Raw genomic sequence first — 16,090 nt, forward strand, 5'->3', positions numbered from 1 at the left:
CCAGGGCAGGTACAGGGTTAGATACAGAGTAAAGCTCCCTCTACACTGTCCCATCAAACACTCCCAGGGCAGGTACAGCACGGGTTCGAGAGGTCATAAAGCTCCCATCTGTCCGCCTGCACCTTGTGCTGTCAATAACTCTTCTGTTCACAGGTATAAAGCCTTACATTTGCATCCTGCTCGTTCCATTACCGAACGGTCCTGAAAGGTAGCGACAAGGCCCCGTAACAAGGTACAAGAAACATGTTGTGAGCAGCAGAAAATAATCCGAGAAAAGTTGCCGATTTTCTCATGAATTGTCTTCTAACTTTCGCCTTATTGTTTATTTTTGATTCTATTGTTTAATTATATTTTGTTAAAGTGTTGTGAGTGTGTAAGTTGGGGAGCCCTTAGTTGCGGAGATTGGGCGGGGGGGGAGGGTAGAATCATAGAATCATAGAAAGGTTACAGCACGGAAGGATGCCATTCGGCCCATCGAGTCCGTGCCGGCTCTATGCAAGAGCAATCCAGCTAGTCCCACTCCCCCGCCCTATCCCCGTAGCCCTGCATTTTTTTTCCTTTCAATTTCTTATCCAGTTCCCTTTTGAAGGCCATGATTGAATCTGCCTCCACCACCCCCTCGGGCAGTGCATTCCAGATCCTAACCACTCGCTGTGTGAAAAAGTTTTTCCTCATGTCACCTTTGGTTCTTTTGCCAATCATCTTAAATCTCTGTCCTCTGGTTCTTGACCCTTCCGCCAATGGGAACAGTTTCTCTCTATCTATTCTGTCTAGACCCTTCATGATTTTGAATACCTCGATCAAATCTCCTCGCAACCGTCTCTGTTCCAAGGAGAACAACCCCAGCTTCTCCAGTCTGTCCACGTAACTAAAGTCCCTCATCCCTGGAAACATTCTGGTAAATCTTTTCTGCACCCCCTCTGAGGCCTTCACATCTTTCCTAAAGTGCGGTGCCCAGAACTGGACACAATATGCCAGCTGTGGCCGAACCAGTGTTTTATAAAGTTTCATCATGACTTCCTTACTTTTGTACTCTGTGCCTCTATTTATAAAGCCCAGGATCCTGTATGTTTTTTAAACTGCTTTCTCAACCTGCCCTTCCACCTTCAATGATTTGTGTACATATACCCCCAGACCTCTCTGTTCCTTTACACCTTTTAGAATTTTGCCCTTTAGTTTGTATTGCCTCTCCTCATTTTACCTATCGAAATTATGTTTTTTTACGGAGAAATTACGGAAGAAACGTTTTCATCTGCCATGTGTCCGCCCATTCCACCAGCCTGTCTATATCCTCTTGAAGTCTATCACTATCCTCCTCACTGTTCACTACACTTCCAAGTTTTGTGTCATCTGCAAATTTTAAAATTGTGCCCTGTACACCCAAGTCCAAGTGATTAATATATATCAAGAAAAGCAGTGGTCCCAGCACCGACCCCTGGGGAACACCACTGTACACCTCCCTCCAGTCCGAAAAACAACTGTTCACCACTACTCTCAGTTTCCGGTCACTTAGCCAATTTCGTATCCATGCTGCTGCTGCCCCCTTTATTCCATGGGCTGCAATCTTGATGACAAGCCTATCGTGCGGCACTTTATCAAACGCCTTTTTGAAAGTCTATGTACATCACATCAACTGCATTGCCCTCATTTACCCTCTCTGTTACCTCATCAAAAAAACTCTATCAAGTTAGTTAAACACGATTTGCCTTTAATAAATCCGTGCTGGCTTTCCCTAATCAATCCACACTTGTCAAAGTGACTGTTAATTCTGTCCCGGATTATCGTTTCCAAAAGTTTCCCCACCACCGAGGTTAAACTGACTGGCCTGTAGTTGCTGGGTTTATCCTTACACCCTTTTTTGAACAAGGGTGTAACATTTGCAATTCTCCAGCCCTCTGGCACCACCCCCGTATCTATGGATGTTTGGAAGATTATGGCCAGTACCTCTGCAATTTCCACCCTTACTTCCCTCAGCAACCTAGGAGGCATCCCATCCGGACCGGGTGAATTATCTACTTTAAGTACAGCTAGTCTTTGTAGTGCTTTTTCTTTATCAATTTTTAGCCCATCCAGTATCTCAACCATATCTTCCTTTACTGAGACTCTGGCAGCATCTTCTTCCTTGGTAAAGACGGATGCAAAGTACTCATTTAGTACCTCGGCCATCCCCTCTGCCTCCATGAGTAGATCTCCTTTTTGGTCCTGAATCGGCCCCACCCCTCCTCTTACTACCCGTTTACTGTTTAAATGCCTATGACTTTTGGATTCCCTTTTATGTTAGCTGCCAGTCTATTCTCTCTTTGCCCCACTTATTTCGTTTTTCACTTCCCCTCTGTACTTTCTATATTCTGCCTGGTTCTTACTTCTGTTATCAACCTGACATCTGTCATGCGCCACTTTTTTCTACTTCATCTTACTTTCTATCTCTTTTTTTCATCCCGTGAGCTCTGGCTTGAGTTTCTCTATCTTTCTCCCTTGTAGGAATGTGCCTAGACTGTACCTGAACCATCTCTCCTTTAAAGGCTGCCCACCTTTCAATTACAGTTCTGCCTGCCAATTTTTGATTCCAATTTACCCGGGCCAGGTCTGTTCTCATCCCACTGAAATTGGCCCTCCTCCAATTGAGTAATTTTACTTTCGAGTGGCCCGTGTCCTTTTCCACAGCTATTCTAAACCTTATGATGCTTTGATCGCTGTTCCCGAAATGTTCCCCCACTGACACTTGCTCCATTTGGCTCATTCCCTAGAACCAAGTCCAGCATTGGGCTGGAAACATACTGATCAATAAAGTTATCCTGAACACATTTCAAAAATTCCTCCCCCTCTTTGCCCCTTATATTATTACTACCCCAGTCTATATTAGGATAGTTGAAGTCCCTCGTTATCACTATTCTATGGTTTTTGCACCTCTCTGTAATTTCCCTGCAAATTTGCTCCTCTATATCCTTCCCAATAATTGGTGGCCTATAGAAAACACCCAGTAATGTAATGGCACCTCTATTGTTTCTTAACTCTAACCAAATAGATTCTGTCCTTGACCCCTCCAGGATATCCTCTTTCTCCAACACTGCAATATTCTCCTTAATCAATACTGCCACCCCCTCCCACCCCCTCCTTTCTTTCCTTCCCTATCTTTCCTGAAAACCTTGTATCCAGGAATATTTAGTACCCAATCCTGTCCTTTTTTGAGCCAGGTCTCTGACATCACCACAACATCATATTCCCATGTGGCTATTTGTGCCTGCAGCTCACCGACCTTGTTTACCACACTTTGTGCGTTTACACACATGCACTGCAAACCAGTCTTAGACTTTCTTGGACTCTCTCTTAGTCTGATCCCACCTAATACTGTACTATTACTTGCTCTAGTGCTATCTGTCGCTCCCGATCCTTTGTGCACTTTGTTTCTCCTTTCCAATGCTACATCCTGGTGCCCATCCCCCTGCCAAATTAGTTTAACCCCCTCACAGCATTACCAAACCTCCCCGCAAGGACATTTGTCCCAGTTCCGTTGAGGTACAACCCGTCTGGCCTGTACAGATCCCACCTCCCCCAGAACTGGTCCCAATGCCCCAGGAATCTAAAGCCTTCCCTCCTGTACCATCTCTCCAGCCACGCATTCATCTGCTCTATCCTCCTATTTCTATACTCACTAGCGTGTGGCACCGGGAGTAATCCGGAGATTACTACCTTTAAGGTCCTGCTTGTTTTTACTTTCCTAACTCCTTAAAATATGCCTGTAGGCCCTCATCCCTCTTTCTACCTATGTCATTGGTTCCGATATAGACCATGACCACTGACTGTTCACCCTCCCCCTCCAGAATGTTCTGCAGTCGCTCAGTGATATCCTTGACCCTGGCACCAGGGAGGCCACATACCATCCTGGAATCATGTCTGCGGCCCTCTGTACTGCAGCATTTTGTAGTATTTCTCCATTCAAATAATATTTCCTCCCAAAGTGGATGACTTCACATTTTACCACATTATATTCCATCTGCCAAATTTTTGCCCATTCACTTAACCTGTCAATATCCCTTTGCAGACACTTTGTGTCCTCATCGCAACTTGCTTTTCCACATATCTTTGTATCATCAGCAAATTTAGCCACAAGACACTCTGTTCCTTCATCCAAGTCGTTGATATATATTGTAAATAGTTGAGGCCCCAGCACTGATCCCTGCGGCACCCCACTAGTTACAGATTGCCATTTTGAAAATTACCCTTTTATCCTGACTCTTTGTTTTCTGTTAGTTAGCCAATCCTCTATCCATGCCAGTATATTACCCCCAACACCATGAGCTCTTATCTTGTGCAGTAATCTTTTATGTGGCACCTTATCGAATGCCTTTTGCAAATCCAAATATACTGCATCCATTGGTTCCCCTTTATCCACCCTGTCCGTTACTTCCTCAAAGAACTCTAATAAATTTGTCAGACACGATTTCCCTTCATTAAACCATGTTGACTCTCCTTGATTGTATTATGAGTCTCCAAATGTCCTGCTACTACTTCCTTAATAATGGATTCTAGCATTTTCCCAATGATAGATGTTAGGCTAACTGGTCTGTAGTTACCAGCTTTCTGTCTCACTCCCTTCTTGAATAGGGGTGTTACGTTTGCGGTTTTCCAATCCGTTGGGACCTTTCCAGAATCTAGTGAATTCTGGAAGATTACAACCAATGCATCCACTATCTCTGTAGCCACTTCCTTTGAGACCCTCGGATGCAAGCCATCAGGTCCAGGGGACTTGTCAGCCTTTAGACCCATTAGTTTACCTAGTACTTTTTCTCTGGTGATAGTGATTGTTTTTAGTTCCTCCCTCCCCTTTGCCCCTTGATTTTCTACTATTATTGGTATATTATTAGTGTCTTCTACTGTGAAGACAGATACAAAATATCTGTTCAATTCCTCTGCCATTTCCTTGTTTTCCATTATTATTTCCCCAGTCTCATCCTCTAAGGGACCAATGTTTACTTTAGCTACCCTCTTCCTTTTTATATACTTGTAGAAGCTTTTACTGTCAGTTTTTATATATCTTGCTAGTTTACTCTCATAATTTATTTTCTCCCTCTTTATTATTCTTTTAGTCATCCTTTGCTGGTTTTTAAAGTTTTCCCAATCTTCGCGCTTACCAGTAATCTTTGCCATGTTGTATGCCTTTTCTTTTAACCTGATACCATCCTTGACTTCCTCAGTTAGCCATGGTCTGTTCGCCCTTTGCCTGCACAGATTATGTGAGGTGACCACCTCCAGAAAGGTGCTGTCCACGAAACTCTCAGCCTCACGGATACACGGCAGTGACACCAGCCGCTGCCCAAGGTCCCAGACCTGGAGATCGAGCTCCTCCGGCTGAAGACACTTCCTGAACCTGTGGTTGGAAGTGCCCTGGAGTTCCCACATGGCGCAGGATGTGCATTCCACGGGACTGAGCTGCCCTGCCATGCCTCGATTTATTAGATTATTAACTAAACTTAATAGAAATAAACTTAAAGGCTTAAAAGAAACACACACCAGGAAAAGAAAGACTCGCCAACTCCTCGCCAATCAGTTCCTTCCCTTGTGCTGACTTTGGGTTTTCCCCCCTCTCTCTGAGGCTCAGTCTCCGACTCCTTCCTTTTTACGAGCCGCTCCCCTCAGCTGCTCTCGGGGCCTCCGGCTCCCTCCCTTTAATGGGCCGCTCCTCTGCTCTGCCGCCTCAGATTATTCCCGCTATTATTTTTCTCTCCCATTAATGCCCCAATGTCACATTGCGCTTTCACTCCGGCCGTGCCTGATGCCTTTCTGAGCCGGATTAACACCGACTCCCACTGGCTGTGACCAGCCGCCTGATCCTGTGCTGTAATTTCTGTGAAATTATATAAATAGAAAGAAATGGGCGTTTATCTCAATCCAGAACGCGATGCAAGGTTGGCCATTCCGTGTCCGGGGTGCCATTCTCTAATGAGATGTTAATCTTGGGCTGCGAGCTCCGGGCATTAGTGTCTCCGGTCCAAAATACTCCTTCAACCAACATCCAAAACTCGTCATTACTGCCGTGGGATTGAAAGCGGTTCCCTACAAGTGAGGTCATCTGACGCATTACAAATGCCTTTTTTTAATTCATTAAATTATTTTTAAAATGTCAGGACGATGGTGCCTGCGGTTGTAATAGTTTTGGGGCTGATATTGGCTCTACTGAATTGTTTTAAATACAGATCCGCTCTCCAACATTCTCAAAACTGATTCCAATCTTTAATTCGATGTTTATAATTGTGCCAATTGTAAACAAAGCTATTGGTTTGTAATTTGCACAATTACTATCGGTGTTTCCAGTCTTTCTCACAAATAACATAGTGATTTACTTTTTCAATTCCTTTAGGATTGCTCGAGGCTTGTGCAGAACAAATGTGCACAGAGGAGGAGACGTGCGGTGAACGAAATGGAAAGTTTGGGTGTGTTTGCACTAATGTGTCTGACAGTGGGAGGAGTAAGTTTGGTAAGTTGGACTCTGCTCCTTTATAAATACACCATAAGACTCAAACATAGTTCCAATGCGCCAAGGGCAGAAATTCTACAGTTTACCAAATTATTAAAATTATTTCAATCTCCCATTTATTGTTAGGGAATAAAACCTTTCACCGCCTGAGGATTTTTTTTGTGCAAATGTCCAGTAAGGTAATCCGTCCTGAGTCACTCGATATATTCAGAATAAATCACCCGCATATTAGTGAGAGCGGCACTTTCATAGATTTGTTTGATTGATATGCAGATCTCGGGTGAGGGAGTTTATTGTTGAAGGAGGCCCGTATGGACCGTGTCAAGAGGGTGTGCGATGAGCCAAATGGTCTTCTCTCGTTCCACGTTTTATGTTCCTGCCCTCTTTATCAGCACTTTATGACATTGCGCTGTAACTCTGCGTTCGGTTACTGTCTTGTTAAAGTTTACACACTGTTGGCAAGTGACGTTTAACGCCCAGCCTAGTTCATTCTTGAGACCTGGAGATAGATTTTCAATTTGTCGGCCCTTGGCGTCGGTAATCTGCCGTTATCACACCCGTCCGATTCTCCCCACGATGGCGGAGCGCGCCAGCCACCCGCCCCGTTCCGTCAGTGAAGATCCCAGGGCCATTTGAACACAACCGGCGAATTGGGAGGTCAAATGGGCGTCCGAGGGCAGCTCACGGGATTCACATTGGTGCAATCTAAAGGGCGGCAGCAAGAAGGGGAGCGACAGAGGGAGGTTCGTTTTCTGGGTCCCAGAAGAGAACTCCTGGCCTCACGAATATAATTAAAAATAATTTAAACCCTTCTTTTTTGGGGCTCTGTGGCCATACCCAGTAAAACTGCTGGGTGATTCTACTAAACACTGCGACCAGTTCTGTCCTAAATTGGCAGCTAGGTTTATATACACATCAAAGGACCCCGATTTTCGTATTAAAAGGGGAATTATACAGTGGTGTTCCCCAGGGGTCAGTATTAGGACCGCTGCTCTTTTTGATATATATTAATGACGTAGGCTTGGGTATAGAGGGTATAATTTCAAAGTTTGCAGATGACACAAAACTCGGAAATGTGGTAAATAATGTGGAGGATAGTAACAGACTTCAGGAGGACAGAGACAGACTGGTGAAATGGGCAGACACATGGCAGATGAAATTTAACGCAGAGAAATGTGAAGTGATGCATTTTGGTAGGAAGAATGAGGAGAGGCAATATAAACTAAATGGTATAATTTTAAAGGGGGTGCAGGAACAGAGAGACCTGGGGGTGCACACGCACAAATCTTTGAAAGTGGCAGGACAAGTTGAGAAGGCTGTTAAAAAAACATACGGGTTCCTGGGCTTTATTAATAGAGGCCTAGAGTACAAAAGCAAGGAAGTTATACTAAACCCTTTATAAATCACTGGTTGGGCCTCAGCTGGTGTATTGTGTCCAATTCTGGGCACCGCACTTTAGGAAGGAGGTCAAGGCCTTGGAGAAGGTGCGGAGGAGATTTACCAGAATGGGACCAGGGATGAGGGACTTCAGTTATGTGGAGAGACTGGAGAAGCTGGGGTTACTCTCCTTAGAGCAGAGAAGGTTAAGGGGAGATTTGATAGAGGCATGATACCATGATACTGTGACGCGAGGAAACATTTTTTACGCAGCGAGTTGTTCTGATCTGGAATTCACTGCCTGAAAGGGCGGTGGAAGCAGATTCAATAATCACTTTCAAAAGGGAATTGGATAAATATTTGAAGGGGGGAAATTTACAGGGCTACGGGGAAAGAGCAGGGGCTCTTTCAAAGAGTCGGCACAGACACGATGGGCACCCTGACTGATGTTACCTTCTGTAGCCCGGGGAGTTGAGGGAAACAGATATCAGTTCCACTGAGATGTGTTAATGCTCCACAAGACTCGAACTGAAGCGCAGACTTTGCATAAAAATTCAACATCACTCTCGTACACCTAAACTGGTGGTCAGTGAGAATCTAGGATCATTAGGAACTGGAGGAGGCCATTCAGCCCTTCTGGCCTGCTCGGCTACTCAATTAGATCATGGCTGATCTGCGCCTCAACTCCATTTATCTGCCTTTGCTCTTTATGCCTTGATGCCCTTAGCCAATAAAAATCTGTCGATCTCATTCGTGAAATCTCCAGTTGTCCCCCAGTATCCACAACCTATTATGGGGGGAGGGGGGAGTTGAGCTCCAAATTTCTACTGCCCTGTGTGTGAAAAAATGCTTCCTGATTTCTCTCCTGAATGGCCCAGCTTTAATTTTATGTCCCCTCTCTCTTGATCTCCCATCAGATGAAATCGTTTCACTCTATCCACCCTATCAAATAATTTTAACATTTTAAACATCTCGATCCGATCAAGGCCAATATATCCTTCCTGAAGTGCGGTGTTCTTCAGATGTAACTACAGATTTCTCTGCTCTGATTGCATCTGTGCATTTCTTGGATTCCAGACTATGACCTGGGGTGTAATGGTGCTGACAGCGCAGTCTCCCTGTCCCGGTGCATGTTGTTTGAAGCTGGACTTTCCGTCAATGTTTTACATCTGAATGACCCCAATTGTGTGGGAAATATTAGCCAAGGACGAGTGGTCTTTTCATTTGTGAGTAACAGAATAACCTGCGGCAATAAACTCAAGGTTGGTATCATTCAGCTTGCGTTTTGTTTCTTTCGCCCCAATGCTGTTCATTCTCTTTCCCGAAGGCGCTGATTGCTGACTGGCGCTGGGTGAAGTTCTTCATCCAAGTGACCATTCTTCACATTGTACACCTCTCACAATTTTAATTCTCTTTCACTTCAGTGGAAACAAAAATCAGGAGAGGTGTATAACGGGCAGCCAATCTGATATCGCCCGTTTTACACAATCACCAAAAGTCAAAATGATCCCCAGCATGTCTGATTTAAGTTGCTATTATCTTGGAAAGCATGTTCATAACTGTACGAATTTTGTCTTATCGTTTAACGATAGGGCATTAAATATCTTCCGCATTCCAGTGAGAATGAAGTATATGTGGTGCAACATTGCCACCCACTGGTGTAGTAGCATATGACAAGTATGACATTAATCTCAGATGCAAGGAGTCTTACAACACCAGGTTATAGTCCAACAGTTTTATTTGAAAATCACAAGCTTTCAGAGATTATCTCCTTCGTCACACACCTGACTATAACCTGGTGTTGTACGATCCCTTACATTTGTCCACCCCAGTCCATCACCGGCATCTCCACATCATTAATCTCAGAATTCACAGGTTCAGAGCAAGTCGTTGTTGTGAAGCTGTCCCTCCAGGTGTATGAATGTGATCTGTTTCCAGTAGCTATTTGGCATTCAGTGCTGAGATCTAACTTGGATTGGAGATGTCTCAGGCCCAGGTGGTTCTTGTACTTGTGAGTGTATAGACTTGCTTGTACTACCTTGGCGGGTACACGGGAAGAAACCGTTAATAATGGGAAAATTCGACAGTAGAAATGCTCGTGTAATGGAGGGAAGGATTGGGCTCCGGTTGAGGAGAGCACGCAGCTGAATAATGCTCACTTGGTGATGTATAGGGAGGGGCCGATACCCCATCAAACTGTAGTCCAGGAATCATCAACACCTTCATGACAGGAGGGAAGATAATTGGTGAGGAAAATGAATCGAATGATTTAGTAATTCCTGAATGTTTAACATAACTAACTGTTCATGTTCATCAAGGTGAACCAAACACACTTCATATATTCCAACACCATCAGAGGCGCAGCTGAGGCCGGATTTGGGGCAATCGTCACAAGGAAACATAACTTTACTTTGGGCTTCTCGTGTGTTTATCCCCTGACCATTAATTTGTCCTCGACAGTGGTAATTTCGGCGGTGCAGAGGTAAGTCACTGATAAACTGAACCATTGCAATCAGCAGCACAAGGGGTACACGAGTGTCGAGGTTATGTTACTGGACTAGTAATCCAGAGAACGTGACTTCAAATCTCAACGGGGCAGTTTGAGAATTTGAATTCAGTTCTGGAAATAAAAATCTGGAGATAAAAATCTGGTCTCAGTAAAAGTGACCGTGAAGCTGTCGGATTATCGTAAAAACCCAGGTTCACTAATGTCCTTTAGAGAAGGAAACCTGCCGTCCTTACCCGGTCTGGGCCTATGTGACTCCAGTCCCACATCAACGTGATTGACTCTTAACTGCCCTCTGACGTGGCCGAGCAAATCCCTCCGTTAGGGAAATGCCAGCCCTGCCAGCGATGCCCACACCCCGAGATTGAATTTAAAAAGCGGGCATTGAAACAGATAGATAGAATTTTGTGCAAAATCAGTGCATGTTTCATAAGTAGCAACATGCCCCTCTGGATAGAATCGATTTTACTATTAGCCAAAAACAAAATGTTGTGCGACTCGGATGGAAAAAATCGAGCATTCTGAAAATAATATGGAGCAAAATTTAGCTATTAGAAGTTGTTTTATCCCCACGACAGAGCTGACACGTGGATCCGACTCTCACCAGGCATTGGATTAATATCTGTCCAAAATGGTCATTGAGGTAATAGAGATATTAATACGTCGCTTTGATTCACGTGACACTTTACAGATCAAGGGGAGGGGAGGGTCCATGATGGATTAACCAGACATGAAAAGTTAAGCCGAATTCCCATCTGTCTCGGATATAGGAGTCTGGATGGGTTTAACTCCGCTTTCTCGCTGGAAACTTTCTTTTGTTGTTATGGATTGAAAGTCCCAGTAATGTCGATACCAAGGTACTGACATTTTTTATACATCTTCAATAGCGAAAACGATTGCATTTTTTTCGCAGTGTTATAAACATAACTTTACCATTGGGCGAGGGATCTTTTGAAACGAAGATGCTTGTTTATCGCGACCCTGGATACAGCCAGCCCTTCACTCAGACTCCGGTCTTACTCAATGTGAATGACAAAATCTACATTGGAAGCACTGTTTCGGGGATAGATGCCAATCAATTCATGCTAACTTTGAGCAACTGTTGGGCAACTCCGGATAGAGACCCAGCAACAACAACAAGATGGAACATTATAGTCAACCAGTGAGTATACTACCTGCTGGGTGAATAAAGGGAATATTCAAAAGGACCTTTCTTCAGAAAGGCTTTTTAAATCTTCATTAATTTTTATTAGTTACGTTTATGCCACTTTCCCATTGTTTTTGCTTAAAATTCAAAATCATGAAGGGTCTAGACAGAGTAGATAGAGAGAAACTGTTCCCATTGGCGGAAGGGTCAAGAACCAGAGGACAGAGATTTAAGATGATTGGCAAAAGAACCAAAGGTGACATGAGGAAAAACTTCTTTATATAGTGAGGAGTAGGATTTGGAATGCACTGCCCGAGGGGGTGGTGGAGGCAGATTCAATCATGGCCTTCAAAGGGGAACTGGATAAGTACTAGAAATGAAAAAAAATTGCAGGGCTACGGGGAAAGGGCGGGGGAGTGGGACTAGCTGGATTGCTCTTGCATAGAGCCGGCACGGACTCGATGGGCCGAATGGCCTCCTTCCATGCTGTAACCTTTCTATGATTCTATGATTCCAAAAATAAGTGAGAAAATATATTGTAACATATATTAATATATAAAAAGTCTTATATTGGCACACACTTCCACTTAATACTTCCCATTATAAATTCCTGTTCACATTTATAATGGGAACTGCCTGTGGAAACTTATCACGTTTAATTATATCCTTCCTCCATTGAAAGTGCTGCAGCGTCACCATTGGCCAGAAGATATAATTACAATAGGACTAATTTGCATAGGCATATTCTATTATAAATGTGGATATAGGAATTTATAATGGATATAAATATAAGAACAAAATGTATGAATTTAAAATAGCGACTGAATTAAGTCTGCACAGCCCGATCCAATTATCGTCATCCTCTAACCCTGCTTCGCCTGAAGATACCTTTGGTCTTCACACCTCAATGTGCTACACCAAGTGAGATCGATTATATAGGAACATAAGAAATAGGAGCAGGAGTGGGCTATACGGCCCCTCGAGCCTGCTCCACCATTCAATCAGATCATGGCTGATCTTTGACCTTAACTCCACTTTCCCGCCCGATCCCCATATCCCCTGATTCCCCTGGAGTCCAAAAATCTATCGATCTCAGCCTTGAATATACTCAATGACTCAGCATCCACAGCCCTCTGGGGTGGAGAATTCCAAAAATTCACAACCCACTGAGTGAAGAAATTCCTCCTCATCTCAGTCTTAAATGGCCGACCCCTTATCCTGAGACTATGCCCCCTAGTTCTAGACTCTCCAGCCAGGGGAAACAATCTCTCAGCATCTGCCCTGTCAAGCCCCCTCAGAGTCTTATATATTTCAATGTGATCACCTCTCATTCTTCTAAACTCCAGAGAGTATAAGCCCATTCTACTCAATCTCTCCTCATAGGACAACCCTCTCATCCCAGGAATCAATCTAGTGAACCTTCGTTGTACCGCCTCTAAGGCAATAATATCTTTCATTAGATAAGGAGACCAAAATTGTACACAGTACTCCAGGTGTGATCTCACCAAAACCCTGTACAATTGCAGCAAGACTTCCTTACACTTGTTTGATTAGTGTATTATAAATATATTGTACAATAGTAATGATCACGGTATCTCATTAAGAATCATAGCAGCTTATTGCACTGGAACAACGGCGAATCTTCAACAATCACACAATTTACCTGAAGTTAGGAGCTGGCAGTATACACGTGGCAGGTCCAATGGTGATAATCTTTTCCAGTATAGACTTCAGTTACCTCTTCAGCTAACTGCAGTTAGATTGGAAATGAGTAAATCATCCAGGGTTCCTCATCACTATGCAGCTACCCTTGTTGGGAGTCTGGATCTTGGTCATGACAAGTTCAGACTCCGCTGTATCCCCTCCCACAGTGGAACAGCCTGCTGGCGACCATCTAGACTCACTCATAAAGAATGGAAACATCCCTAGGGTGCTGGACAGCAAATCCCAGCAAAGAGTCACCGCCCTCAGGAGAGGGAGCCTAGTACCAGGAAAAGTTGCAAATTCTTATCATATATTTTCGTTACACTCCGACTACTGAACCAGGTGTCCCAGTGCAGTTGATGGAACAGTGAACATCGAAGAAAATGGACTTTCGACCATAGCTCGCTTCTCTTTCAATGTCTTTCGATTTGTTGGAGATGCGAGTGAGGTGTATCTTCACTGTCAAATGCAACTATGTGATGTCCAAGCCACCATCTGTTCTGCGGTAAGAACCTCTGTGTCCTGTGGACTGACGTCCCATTTTATATACACCACTGGTGACATTTATACTGAGACGTGGATTCCAGTGCAAAACTGAAACTCAGCTGGATCAGGGTAGTCGTGGGTTAAAGGCAGAGTTAAGATTCATTCAAACGATCTTAATCACAAACTTAGAGTGTCGCTATTCCGAGGCAGCGAATTGTCCTTATCCCAGTATCAGGGTTTCGGAGCCTGTACCCACGAGGAACTGCGTTGAGACATTTCACACTGGGACTTTACATGAATCTAGCTTGATTCAAACTCAAAAACCTATAAAAACCGTATCCTGCCACCCATTCCATATCGAAATACTGCTACGAAAAGTCATCAGTTTAGCAAAATAGCATTTACAGTAACAGTTGGAATATATTGTTTTGAGATGTTAATTTCCCGCAGTAATCTTTTTTTATCATTCGTTCATGGGGTGTGGGCGTCGCTGGCCAGGCCAGCATTTATTGGCCTTGAGAAGGTGGTGGTGAGCCGCCTAATGATAAACGGGGATGACTGCTCATTCCCAATCATATCACAGAAACAGTCTGCACAATGTTTGATTCCAGGCTGCCTGTAATTAGCAGGATCTGACCCAGAGACCGCTCTTTATAACACTGGGGTCAGAGGCTAAACCCGCAGAATAAATCTTCCTCCAGGTGGGCTCCGGTTTTTTACACAGTATTCCTACTCTGCTGGAGATTCTCCGATTTGTCTTTTGTTTTAGGGAAATGATTTAGAGAAATGTATCTCACTGTTTCAGGGTATCATTTTATAAATTGTTACAATTCTTACCATAAGACCCAAACCCGGAATCGCCTATGGTAAAGGTTAATATGTTTTTGCTTAATTCAAGGCAGGCGGTTTTGTTAAAAGAATATATTTTTGTGAAATGTTATTTAGGAGCTGAAACTAAATTCCATTAATAACTTTTATATTTGCTTTGTCCTAAATGTAGCAATGTCCCAGAGGGAGAGCTGACGTTGGCGGTATTCAAACTAACGAAAATGTTCACACCACCGGCCCATATAGGGAAAAGTTTCAAAATGAAGGTACAGGGTGCTACTAATTAATACTATTGACCCACGTCCGTTCATTTTTTTCCATTTTTCTCTCCCGCTTTCTCGAAGATTCTGCCTCTCCCTGGGATACATTCCACGGGTGCCGGCAGCCCTCGCCTAGGCGTCTAATCTTCATTTGTCAGTCTAGACGGTGAGTGTAGACAGGATAATCGACCATGAAGGCATCACACCCGAGTCGGTCCAACAGGGGGTCACCGGATAGTGATCAGAAGTGGGGTCTTTGGATGACTGCCTGTCAGTAACGCACGGGGAGCGCAGACTTTACCCCGGGTAAGATCAGTTAACTGAACACAGACTGGGTATGATTCCAAGGACCCCGCTGCCTTATACGGTTCACTACCTCATTAGACGTTACATGACCCACTCACCCATGAACATTTAAATCTTCATAATAAGCCAACTTCCCTTATTCAAAGTTCAGAATACAACCTATTTTACATTTACAGAAATGAACATTTTACACCACCGAACCAATGACAGTGATTATTATCAAAGGGTGACATTTAGAACAAACGGTGGGGTCTGACCGCATCGCGTCTGACATCTGTTAAAAAAAACATTTACAAGTTAGGAAGAAATTCAGAGCAGAGCAAACGCTCAAGAACATGGTACATAGGGAAGATACTTTATATCCTCTGAATTTAAGGGGGATGAGATGCGGCGAGAGGTGAATGGGAATTACGATCTGGCTTTAAAGGGAATGGTTAGTCAGGAGCCAGAGAGAATAACTGCGTGTATGAACGGTGTCTGTGTGAAATATTTCATTCTTGGTTTCTGTTTTACCTACAGGGGAATCTAACAGCGGAAAACCCGGGCAAACTGCACATTGTGCCGCCATGGCAACGCTGAGTTTTGCCGCGATTTGGGGATTTTTGCATTAATTGTTGTCTAAGTTGCGACATGATCTATTGGTTGGACGAGAACTGAAAATCAAACGGTGATTTCTCAACATTTGGATGAAAAATATAGAAAAAAAACCGTGTCTGGGGAAAGGGTTTTGATTTACACGATTAATCACAGCTGTAATTTCAGATTTCGATGCACTCTGTGTTAACTGAATTATTCAGTGTGATGACAGAAGCGCAGTTTGTAAATGTCGATCTCTTGTGCAAATATATAAACTGAGAGCATTTTCTGTTTCTTTTTCCATTGACGAGTGCACTGTTATTATCTCCTAAACATTTCCAGCAATTAAACAACTCGTCCGACTGCAAATTATAAAGTGAATAACGGATTTCTTGGTTGAAGGGGAAGAGTCGATCAATTAATGG

General features: G+C 43.7%; 1 protein-coding gene across 2 annotated transcripts; it reads left to right on the forward strand.

Moving 5' to 3' along the window:
• Positions 1-11,101: 11,101 nt before the first annotated feature.
• Positions 11,102-15,940, forward strand: LOC137306264 (uromodulin-like). 2 transcript variants are annotated; one of them, XM_067975427.1, is made up of 4 exons: positions 11,102-11,520; positions 13,552-13,714; positions 14,696-14,789; positions 15,609-15,940. In XM_067975427.1, exons 1-4 carry the CDS (start codon positions 11,321-11,323, stop codon positions 15,698-15,700), a joined length of 549 nt encoding a protein of 182 aa, XP_067831528.1. In that variant the 5' UTR covers positions 11,102-11,320; the 3' UTR covers positions 15,701-15,940. The 2 variants fall into 2 exon arrangements, with proteins under 2 accessions (XP_067831528.1, XP_067831529.1); XM_067975428.1 differs by lacking the exon at positions 13,552-13,714.
• The last annotated feature ends 150 nt before the right edge of the window (positions 15,941-16,090 follow it).

The sequence above is a fragment of the Heptranchias perlo genome, chromosome 42 (assembly GCF_035084215.1).
Source record: "Heptranchias perlo isolate sHepPer1 chromosome 42, sHepPer1.hap1, whole genome shotgun sequence".
Taxonomy (NCBI): domain Eukaryota; kingdom Metazoa; phylum Chordata; class Chondrichthyes; order Hexanchiformes; family Hexanchidae; genus Heptranchias; species Heptranchias perlo.

Excerpts from the sequence above, each read along its gene's own strand:
- LOC137306264 (XM_067975427.1), top strand. The coding sequence starts at position 11,321 with ATGCTTGTTTATCGCGACCCTGGATACAGCCAGCCCTTCACTCAGACT. Across the intron at positions 11,521-13,551 it reads TGGAACATTATAGTCAACCA|GTGTCCCAGTGCAGTTGATG; the intron begins GTGAGTATACTA and ends CTACTGAACCAG. Across the intron at positions 14,790-15,608 it reads GGAAAAGTTTCAAAATGAAG|GGGAATCTAACAGCGGAAAA; the intron begins GTACAGGGTGCT and ends TTTTACCTACAG.